At 45.4% G+C, this 11,339-nt stretch overlaps 1 protein-coding gene across 4 annotated transcripts in view; it reads left to right on the forward strand.

Annotated features, from left to right (window-relative positions):
• The window catches only part of FGFRL1 (fibroblast growth factor receptor like 1), a 166,333-nt gene extending 155,421 nt beyond the window's left edge, over positions 1-10,912 (forward strand). For all 4 annotated transcript variants that reach the window (XM_068188433.1, XM_068188435.1, XM_068188434.1 and 1 more), the window contains exons 5-7: positions 2,527-2,811; positions 5,195-5,548; positions 8,390-10,912. In XM_068188433.1, the coding sequence (XP_068044534.1) occupies positions 2,527-2,811; positions 5,195-5,548; positions 8,390-8,799 (1,049 nt within the window). In that variant the 3' untranslated portion in view covers positions 8,800-10,912. The remainder of the gene's footprint in view (positions 1-2,526; positions 2,812-5,194; positions 5,549-8,389) is intronic.
• Positions 10,913-11,339: the final 427 nt, after the last annotated feature.

An 11,339-nucleotide genomic window follows, 5' to 3' on the forward strand; every position in this document is an offset into this window, starting at 1 on the left:
AAATGGAACAGATTTGGGGACAGACATTTAGCATCAACTCAAAAAAGACCTTTTCTGCCTGTCTCTCACAGTGCTGCTTCTCCTCTTTCTCCTTTGTGCTTGCTGGGTCTCTTTCTCTCTAATGTGTGTGTCTCTCTCTTTTTCTCCTTTTTTTTGTTAACTGGCTTTTCTAAACTTGTCCAATTCAGGCTTTTGTCAAGGAAACATTCAGGACTGTGTAAATGGGATCTGGTTTCAGCATATTGCACACAGCCTGGAGTAGCTTTTGAGACCACATAATCACTTAACCTTTTTTAAACAGAAAGAGAGAGAAAGAAAGGCTGAAAGATCCAAAGAAGTGTAGCTTTACCTGTAGTTTAGTATGTATTTGGGCAACCATGTGCGAGAAGTGAATGCAGAATTCCAGACAGGCTCATGGGAGTCACGGTGGGAGGAAAACCAGAAATGTTAAAGACCTGCCTTTTTTTGGGTGGAAAGAGTTTCTGTCTTAAAATGCCCTTACTGAGCAGGGATGCTAGCAAGTCCTTCTGAGAGTTCAGTCATTAACTTGACTTTTCAATCTGCTGGGGAAGTGTGACTGTCCTGGCTCCAATTTGCTCTTTGGTATGTTAGTCCCAGCTCAGGAATCCTGTCCATGAGGATCTCCCCTCTACTTAGACTTGGAGTTCCTGGTCTCAGAGTAAATTACTGCCATATTACAGAGTAACTGTTCAGACCAATTGCATGGCTGATTTCCTGACCTCTCCATGAGCCTTGCAGACATTTTCTCAATTTCCACAGTGACAGCCCTTATCAGCACGTCTCCCTCGGCTCAGATGAAAATCTGGGATGTCGCTGCCCACAGTGTGCAGCTCTGACAGGGCTCATTGTCAGGGAGGGGGATTGTGTCTGCTGTGAGGGGGCCTCCTGCAGCAGACCCCAAAGACCCCAGCAATTCAGGCACCATGACCTGTGGAGGGGGTTAGTATGTCACACTTGCTGCTCAGCTGTCACGGCAAAGACTTCCAGTGCCGGAGTTACTCCGGTTCATTGGATTACACATGAAAGCCTCTGCATGGACAGCAAAGCATTTCTGAGCAGGAGTTTGAAATAACATGAAATGGCTGGGACCCAAAATGACAGCCAAGGGGGGCAAGGGAAGGCTGTGGAGACAGATGGTTCCCCCTACAGAAAACAACTCTGCGGAGAGGGGTATGCCGAAGGGCGTCCTCTTCCAGAGGGAGGGGTGTTGGCCAAGGCTGCAGGGGGGTGAGGGCTAAGGGATATGCTCACAAACCTCAAAGGGCAATGGCTACCATTCCCCAGTGCTTGGAGACAGGAAGCTCCAGGCAGACCAGCCTCTTCCATTCAGGAAAGCTCCACTATAATGCACATCCCAGAGCCTCTGGCCCTCAGCCCTGGGCAGCAGAGCTGGCTGTCAAGTAGGAAGTTCCACTAGGCCATCCTGTAGCTAGCCAGGGAATCCCTAGGAGTGCTTAAAAAGCATGTAGATGTGCTGCTTAGGGACATGGTTTAGTGGTGGAGCTAGCAGTATTAGATTAGTGGTTGAACTCAATAATCTTAGAGGTCTTTTCTGACTTTTACAGTTCTGTGATGGGTTTAGTTAGAAGTGCCCCTGGACTAGCATAGTTAAAGTAACTGTGAGAAATTTGTTAATAGTTTTAAATTCTTCATTAAATTTCAGATTTTGCCAGGTGAGGGCCTTGCATTTCTCTTAAGTTTCTTGTCTCTGCACTCTTAGAAATACTGGTGATTTCTTTGCTAAGACAAGATGACCCACGCTTCTATCCACCAGCAGCTGTTGCTTCAGATTCCCAAGTTTTGGGATGGACTGGCATGGGGTATCCTCTAATAACAACCTCAGAAAGTTTTATTGGGTCTTTCCATTTCTTTCTTCACTTCTTTGGACCATTCAACATGAATGTTTTGTAAATCAGAGCTGAATGAATTGCATACATTTAAGTTCAGACCAATGTACAAAAGTCTGTCACATTTCTAAGACTTTCCTGTGTATGCAAAAGATGCTGACTCTTCTTAAGTCCCTATAAAGCCACTGAGAACTAAGAGGTAAAACATCTTCAGGAAATTAAGCTTCATGTGACAAGCAAAAAATTGAGAAAATGGTCAGCATGACAGGAATCTGAGTTTTTTCCTTTGGTCTTGGCCAAGGAGTTTGTGAAATATGGTAACAATTACAGTGTGATTATGGGGCCGCATTTTGCCTTCAGCTGCAATAGCATGATTTTGGTATTATTTTGTGAGATGGTCTGCTGCAATTGCCTTACAGACACAGAAATTCTGGGACTGTGCTATGCAGAAGGTTAATGCAGTGGCCAGAGCAGTCCAATTGACATTCAAATGCATTGGGCTGGGTGGTGAATCCCTTCTAAGGAAAACAGTTTGAGGGAGAGCATATACTGGTATGTATGGGGCTGCCTCTCAAGCAACTCTGGCCAAAACCTTAAAAAGTTTCCTTCTCTGCTCATGTCCTGTGCTCACCACAGTCCATTCTGATGCCTTTTGCAGCCCGGCCCAGGTTCACTCAGCCTGCCAAGATGAGACGGAGAGTGATCGCCCGCCCCGTCGGCAGCTCCATCCGCCTCAAGTGCGTGGCCAGTGGCAACCCCAGGCCTGACATCACGTGGCTGAAGGACAACAAGCCCCTCACTCCCCAGGAGATTGGGGAGAACAAGAAGAAGAAGTGGACATTGAACCTGAAGAACCTGAAGCCAGAGGACAGCGGGAAGTACACCTGCCGGGTGTTTAACAAAGTTGGAGAAATCAACGCAACGTACAAAGTGGAAGTGATCCGTAAGTGCAGCTCTGGGAGGGAGAGCAGAGAGGGGCCTTTGAGAAGGGGGCTGGCTCAGTCAAGACAGTGTGGGGTGGCAAGGGTGCAGTGTTGATGGCTGGACATGGAAATGGGGAAGTGCTAAAAACATTAGGAAAAACACTGCTGAAATTCTAGAATGAACCTGAAACCTGGGCAAGACAGAGTAGCAAGAAGACAATTTAGGAGCTGAAATGAGGACAGGTACTTGGGAAATAATCATCTCCACAGGCACCTGCATGGTGAAAATCATGCCCAGTTCAGTCTTCCGCAAGAGAATCAATTCCAGGACAGACAGAGAACTAACAGAGAAAGTCCTTTCAAGTCCCATGGGAGAGGAGGTGAAATATCTAGGATAGCCCGGATTAGTATGTCAGCATGGGTGAAACCAGTCAATTTGAAATTCAATTGAGAAGTTCCCCTAGGGAAACTTGAAAAACAAGAAATCTTATGATTAGAGTGACTAGCCAGACAAGGCTTTAGGGCCAGATTCTAAAAAATGTTTGGCCATCTGAAGGTCCAGGCAGGTAGAAATTAATTACCAAAAAAACCAAACCAAACCTTAAAAATGTCCACTAGGATCCTGTCTGTATCTTTAGATGCCTACATAGCTTTAAAGATTCAATCCTCGGAAGATGAGCTGTGGGGAATTACCCTTCATTGTGGCAAGGTAAATTGCTCTTCTTACTATCTAGCTATTCTGAGTCTTGCTCTCTAATCTTCTGTTTCCCCTATTATTGCTGAGGATAATTATACTCAAATCCTTCCTGAGTTTACCAGAGAAGAGCTCTTATTCTTAAATCATTGTGCTTTGCCTATGACATCATCATAAGTTGTCATGGAAATGATTACAGAGTAGCCAACTCAAGAAAAAGATGAGCTGAGTGGAGGGAAGATTGAATAGCCTTCATTAATGAGGAGCAGGAGCATGGAGAGCTATTTCCAGCCACTTGGAAAGCATGTTGTTTGTCTGTGCATACATGTTAGCATGAGAAAGTTTATCCCGGTGTGAAAGATTGTTCTTAAAGGTAAAGATCTGTTCTCTGATAAGTCCTTTCCCTAGAATCACAGGAATTAAAACCACATGTGGGAAGCTCTGTTGGGCTCTGAAGGCACAAACCTGCTGGACATCTGGGATTGATAAAGATGCAGCTGTGTGGAGACAGTAAAAACATGTGTTTACACTAAAACCAGGAGCAGAGGCAGGGAAATGAATCAAGCCCCATCCTAATGGCAGCTGTGGCATTTTCACTTCATCAAAACCAGACAGCACCAGGAACAAACCCCTTTCTGTGTCCCTGTTTATCTTGGTTTTTATCAACTTAAAGATGTATGTAACCTTTGTTTTCATTAGCTTTTGCTGGCTAGGAGTGAAAACAGTAACCAAAGCTGGAACCAGAGTCAAGGAGATAAGGGCATTATGCAGTTTTCAGATATCTTTCTATTTTTAACATCATTCTGTGGAGCATTACAGGTTTTATTCAATTTCCTCCTTCCCCCCCCCCCCCCCTCCCCTCGAGCCTCCACTCCTAAGTCCTGCTTATCTGAGTCTCAGTCTCCCTGGCTGTGATTGCTGTTCACAGTCCAAAGGCAAAGCCTACAGAGACTACTGTGGTATTTTTGTTTCCTAAGCACATCTTTAGAGCCCTCAATATTGAAAGTATCCCGAGTTTTTGAAAGAGGGTCCATTGTTCCTTCCTTTCACTCCAAAGCCAGTGCTGGTGGGAGCTGTTTTGTTACATGCTCAATCCAACAGTGTTTGCCATCAAAAGGAGTTGATGATTGCCAGCAGTTACCACCCACTGTGATACCATAATTTCTCCTGTGCCTAGGATAGAGGTTTGCAGTACCTCCTTGCCTGGAAACTGTGACTGATTTATCTGATCCTAACACTAAAAAAAGATCCAAACATTCCTCGGAATGAGGCGTACATTTTTCCTTTCACTTTATGTGGTGTTGACACAACCTTAGACTTATGATCATGCTAGAAAGGGTGGTCTTGTGAACCTCTTTCAAAATATACGGGCTCAGAGGAAAACCATCCTTTTCTGCAGGTAGAAAACAACTTCCTTGTTGTAAACAGGAAGGTTAGGGTTGAGCATGGAACAGACTTGTTAAAGCCTCAGACAATGGGGGAGTTTTTGGAGAGACTGGAGAGCATCTACCATTGGAGGCTTTGGCAAGAGGCTGGTAAAATGTGTATGAGGAGATGTTTGCAGAAATCTCAGCTTGCCTTGGGGCAGGGAGTTGGACTAGACTATGATTTTGCATCCCTCCTACACCTTTTCCCTATGTTTCTGCAACTGCAAGCTACTGAGGCTGGCAAACACCTTTGCCCATGGAGCTCCCTGTGTTTCTGTGCAGAGAGGACGAGGTCCAAGCCCATCCTGACAGGGACACACCCCGTCAACACCACGGTGGACTATGGTGGGACCACATCCTTCCAGTGCAAAGTGCGCAGCGACGTCAAACCCGTCATCCAGTGGCTGAAGAGGGTGGAGTACGGCACGGAGAGCAAGTACAACTCCACCATCGATGTCGGGGGGCAGAAGTTCGTCGTGCTGCCCACGGGGGAGGTCTGGTCCCGCCCAGATGGTTCCTACCTGAACAAACTGATGATTACTCGAGCCAAGGAGGAGGATGCAGGGATGTACATTTGCCTCGGGGCAAACACCATGGGCTACAGCTTCCGGAGTGCTTTTCTCACAGTCCTGCCAGGTGAGTTGTGACGTTTTCCCCCACTCTGTTATCAGTCGTCTGTGTCATGGTATTTATTAATTCAACTGCTGTTGCCCATTGGCTCCCTGGCCCTCTGTGATGCTGTGCTGATTTAGGCTCGCCCAGTTCTGATAAGAATTAATGGGGTACTGAATCAGCCCTGATTTAAATCAGTCCCTGCTGAAATCCTGTTGATGATATTTCCTTTTCTCCCTTTGTGGGGAATAACCACAGAATCACAGAATGGGTTGGGTTGGAAAGGGACCACAGTTGGTCATCTGGTCCAACTTCCCTGCTCAAGCAGAGTCAATTCAGAGCATGTGGCATAGGATTGTGTCAGGATGGTTCTGGAATATCTGCAGTGAGGGAGACTCCACACTCTGTCTGGGCAATCTGTTCAATGCTCAGTCACTGCACAGTAAAGGAGTTCTTCCTCATGTTCAGGTAAACTTCATGGGCATCAGTTTTTGCCCTTTCTTTGTCTCCTATTGCTCAGCATCATGGAGCAGAGCCTGGTCCATGCTCTGATACCTCCCTGCAGATACTTACAGACATTGTTGAGGCCCCTCTCAGTCATCCAGGTGACATAAATTGAATTATCTACTCCTGTATGAAAGAGGACAAAGCTGGGAAAAGATACTACAGTTGCAGACACTAAATCACTTCAGTGATAGGCTACAGGATGGGAGAGGGGAACTGAATAACAGCCCAGTTTGCAACCTCATTCCCTAAAACTCCTCCTTTCTCTTGCCCTTATTTATATTGCTTTTACTGGTAAAAGGGAACAATGAAACAGGCCCATAAAATGAGGGAAGAATAAAAACTGTCTGAGTCACAAAGAAATGAAATGAATGAGTGTGAAAACCAGAATGATTGATTAGTTAAATTTTTATCTAATGGTCCCCTGGGGCCCCTGTACACAGCTGCTGCCTTCCCTCCTCAGACCTCAGAGCTGGTGGCCACATCCAGCAGAAGCTGTATCATTTGTGTTTGAGACCCACCATCCTTGCCTGGTCATTTGCTCCTTTGTCTGCTGACTATGCAGTTCTACCCTGATAAACATTTTGGATTTAGGACTGCACTCTAACTGAAAGGCCTGTAAATAAAAGGAAAAAGCAGCATGGGTGGGATATAACTCAAAGCCTCTGGGAGTTTCTGAGCTATGAGAGTCTGATCCAGCTCCCACTGAAATCAGGGGGAGACTTTCCATGGATTTAAATGGGACTGTAGTGAGGCCTCATGCCAGAACCAGAGCCTGCAGGGCTGTTGATGTTGGCAGTAATGGAAAAGGAGAACCCAGCTTGCCCTAAGATGCAAAGATGTGGTTGTAAAGCCATGAGTTTAAAAAAAGACCATTTTGCTTGTAAATCTACCAGATTTGACATTGACAGCTCCGAGGAACATGGATGAATATCAAAACACTTTCTTTTCAGCCAGCATAGAATTTCTGCCAACCAGCATGAAGACTTCTGTTTTCATGGTCAGCTGATGGGTCAGCTCTCTGATCGTGTCATGTTTTTAACAGGAGGCTGGACCAGACTCACTTTCCAGCCTAAATTATTCTGTAATTTCCAGAGTTGGTGAATCAAAATTTCATCTATTGAGGTCAAAGTATAGGTCCTCCTAACTTCAAAGAGACCACATGGTATATATTTAACATTTCAAACTACCCATAGGAGTATTTGTCAAGGAGAAAAAAAGACATTAGTGTCTTAAAGAAGTTTAGCTTGAAAGTTAAGTGATAGATGTTTGAATATAACATATTGAATGATTAAGATAGCCTGTGGTTTTGGAAGTTTTCTGGGTGTCTCCCTGCAAGCTGAATTCTGTGCCTAGGTATGTTTCAAGGCATTGGATATTCCAGCTGGTAGCTATCTAGACAAGGATTTTTGCTGCTAGAATCCCACCCCAGGACTCCTTTTGGGTCTATAAATCAGGAGATCAGGCTGAAAAACTGGAGTAGCTATCCAGGGATAGCCACTGACTGCCAACTGCAGAGAGGTAAAGGAGGAGGCAGTTGTGAAAGAAGATGTCTAAAGCATCTTATCTCCTCCAGTAGCTGAATTTACTGCCTTGAAAGGCCAGCAGCAGCTCCAAAGAGGCTGGTGGAGGTAGAGCCCCTTTGGGGTAGGAAGCTGGGGACACACTTCAATGCTGAATGAACTTTCAGTTCTCCATGGCTTGGGAACCAAGGAGGGGCCACCAGCTCCCCTACATTTATCCCATCCTTCAGCCTTCTTCCCAACCACATAAGAAAGTCAAGACAACACCTCCAAAACCCCACATTCATTCTCCCTGCCATGGTGGAGCACTGCTGGGTAGCTCCAGGATTGCTAGACAGGATTTCCAGAGAGTCTCTGAAGCCCTTGCAGGCAGAGCTACACCTGGCAGAGGTGGGTGGGCAGCGTGCTGTGGCTCTGTGGCAACCTGATTGTGCCTCCTGGGCTGGTGACAGTGAGGTTTTACTGACATGTCCTGTGCTGTGTCCTTCAGTCGGCAGCAAAGCCCATTCTGTCACAGAGTGAGAGCGTCAGGAAACTCTCTCAGGCTGGCGCTAGTGTGTATCCATTAAAGCTTGGATAAGAGAGTTATAAAATCCCCCAAAGACTCTCCTCCTGACCCCTAAACCAGAGAAAATTAGTTGCTTGTCCTTCCAGGAGCACTGAAAAGCAAGGCAGTTACCAAACATCATGTGCTGGCTTGATTTCTCCCTTGTTTCTTGGTCTGGCAGAGTTGCCAGACAGTCTGTACAAGAGCCAGCCCAAGTGTGACATCTGTTTTGAATCCACTTTGGCTGCATTTAATTAACTCTTTCTGTCTCTCCTCTGCCACCATGCCCAGATCCCAAGCCTCCCAGCGCACCTGTGCCCCCTTCCTCAGCCAGCAGCCTGCCCTGGCCCGTGATCATCGGCATCCCGGCCGGAGCTGTCTTCATCTTCGGGACCATCCTGCTGTGGCTGTGCCAGTCCAAGAAGAAGCCCTGCTCCCCCCCGGCCGCTGCCCCCGTGCACCGCCCGCAGCCCCGGGACCGGATCTGCGTCTCCCAGGTCCCCGACAAAGACTGCATCTCCTCCATAAACTACGAGGAATACGTGGCCCAGCAGCAGCATTTACTGTCCCAGGGGCCCGGCCTGGCCCCTGCCATGGCCTCCAAAATGTACCCAAAGATTTACACGGACATCCACACCCACACCCACTCGCACGTGGAAGGCAAAGTCCACCAGCACCAGCACATTCAGTACCAGTGCTAAGGGTTGGCCCCGTGTACAGTGGCTCGTTTGGGCTTTTCCTCGTGGTACCTCAGCAGAGACTGCTCCAAGTCAGCTCAGCACTGCCAGCAACAGGCAAAGCAGACAGAAAAGGTTATATATGTAATTTTAAATATATATATATACATATATATATAATTGTATATGCGTGTGTGTATGTGTGTGTATATATATATGTGTATATATCTATATCTATCTATATAAATATATATATAATAGAGAAAGACACAGAGAGAAAAGAGTTTGTTTTTTTTTTAATTATTGCAATCGGGATGTAGCCGAGGAATAATGAAGGAACTCCAATGCACAGCAGAGAGGCAGCTGTCTCCAGCAGCAGAGCCTTCCTGGATATTTTAATCAAAGTGGCAACAAGTGAGATGGGACACAGGGATGTGAAGCACCATCTCCTTCCTTGTGCTACTGAAGGGAGCAGCTAGAGCAAGAGGTGTGTGTGGGACTTTTCTGGCTGGGCCTGGATGCCTGCTGGGCATCACTTGTTTGGTGGGAAACCCCCAGACCTCTCCTGCTCTGAGTGACTCAAGCTCTAACGTACTTGAGGTTTAGTGCCAAAGCACCAGGACACATAACCATTCATCTCTTCCAGGGAAAGAAAATAACACAAGAGGGTCTGAAAAAACTAATTTCTGTTCACAAGGTGAAATGGCACGTGCTTCTCAGTCGTGGCCAGCACAATCAGCTAACCAAGCTGGTTGGTTTGGTTTCTGCAAGGTGAAGGCATCTTGTTTCCCATGGGATGTTCTGCAGATCAGCTCCACTCCCCTGGTCCTAGGACTCAGTGCCACTGCCAGGAAAAAGGAAAGAAGGAAAGATGAACATTGTACAGAACACCTTTATATTTATATTTAAGAAATAATAATAATAATAATAATAATAACTGAACTGCTGATGGTGAAGAAAGCAAAACACACTGTCCTTCTCTGATGGCTTAGAGTGACAAGCTACTGGATTTTCTGCATCAATGCAAAATACGTGAAAGCATTAGAAAAAATAGTAAGAAGCAAAGAGAGTGAAATAATCTTGTAGGAAAAAATTGCATTTGAGAAATATCCACCTAGGTTTTGTGTGGTTGTCCCCTCCCCTCAGATATCACTTTGTAAGTGATAAAACATTGCAGTTCAAACACCAGTAAAAACAGAAAGAAGAGAAAATAAATAAAGACCATATTAAATACCTATATGGACTGGGAATTAATCCAATTGCAAAATATAAAACCTTTGTAATTCTATATAGAGTTTAAACAGAAGTCATGTATATTTAATTTATTTTGTTAAACAAGAAAAAAATGTATGATACTTTCCTCAAAACAGGCATTTCTATATGTATTTTTGATCAAAGAAAATAAATTTTTTTTTCAGGTTCTGTAGATGCCATGCTCAGAACACACTTGATGTAGCTTGTGACCAACTGTGCTTCTCCTAACCTGGAGACCACCTGTCTTTCTGCCTTTCACACTAGCCAGGCATCATCTCCTGTCACCTCAGGTGCTGTTGGTGCCAGCCTGTCCATCAGAAACTGACCTTTTCCACTGTATGTATTCTGACTGTGAGGGTCTGCAGTGGCCAGATCACTTCTCATGGACCCCAGCCATCTTCAGCAGCAGAGTTCTTCTCTCACAGGGAAAGCTGTTTCACTATGCATTTCTCGGGGGTGTGGGGAGGATGATTCATTGGTTTTTTAAGCCCAGACCTGCAGTGGTTTGTTGCTTTGGGTTTTTTTAAAGAAAATTTTGTAAATCAAAACATAACAATTTGTGAGGCTGTAAAAGGAACTTTGGCCTCAGGGTGCTTGGAAGGGGAAATCATGAAATGTAGGTGAAACACTTAATTTGTAACTGCAGGTGCTTTGGGAGCCAGTGGAGGGTGAGCTGGGCACAGTGAGGAGAGAACACAGGAGCTGCTCCCCTTCAGGGGGGCTTGAACCTTCCTTCTGCTGCCCACCATGGAGAGGCACCCAGCTCTTCATTGGGGCAACATTTTCTTTGGAGAAGGCAGGTTCAGCAGTGATGCAACTGTTTCTCTTCTTTTCATTTAGAGTTTGATGGTTTAAAAAAAAAAAAAAAAAAAAAAGAAGAAAATTTGAAACATGCTAATTTTTAAGTTTGGAATTACTTCCTTCTCAAGCCTGTTCCATGAAAGATTGTCACCAAACCAGCTGCTCCATTTAAAAATGAAACACTTTATTTAATTTGAAACAAAGCTGTGCTTTAGGCTTTGCTTTTCTCTGAACATTTGTGGAGGTATTTGCTCTGTTTTGACCCACAGTGATTTTTTTCTGGTGGTTTGTTTGAATCACCAGCAAACCAAACAGTTCCCTGTTTGCTCAGCCGTGGTGCTGCGAGATGGGGCCCCGATTCAGTGAAACACGTCAGCTCCTGCTTTCTTCACCAATACATTCTGCTCCAAAAAGTCCCTTTCTTGCCTTAGGAGTAGGTTTTCCATGTAATAACCCCTCGAGGAAGACCATCCTTCATGATGGTCCTCCTGTAGAGGTTGTAATAAAGC

Source organism: Anomalospiza imberbis, chromosome 4 (genome assembly GCF_031753505.1).
Source record: "Anomalospiza imberbis isolate Cuckoo-Finch-1a 21T00152 chromosome 4, ASM3175350v1, whole genome shotgun sequence".
In the NCBI taxonomy this organism is placed as follows: domain Eukaryota; kingdom Metazoa; phylum Chordata; class Aves; order Passeriformes; family Viduidae; genus Anomalospiza; species Anomalospiza imberbis.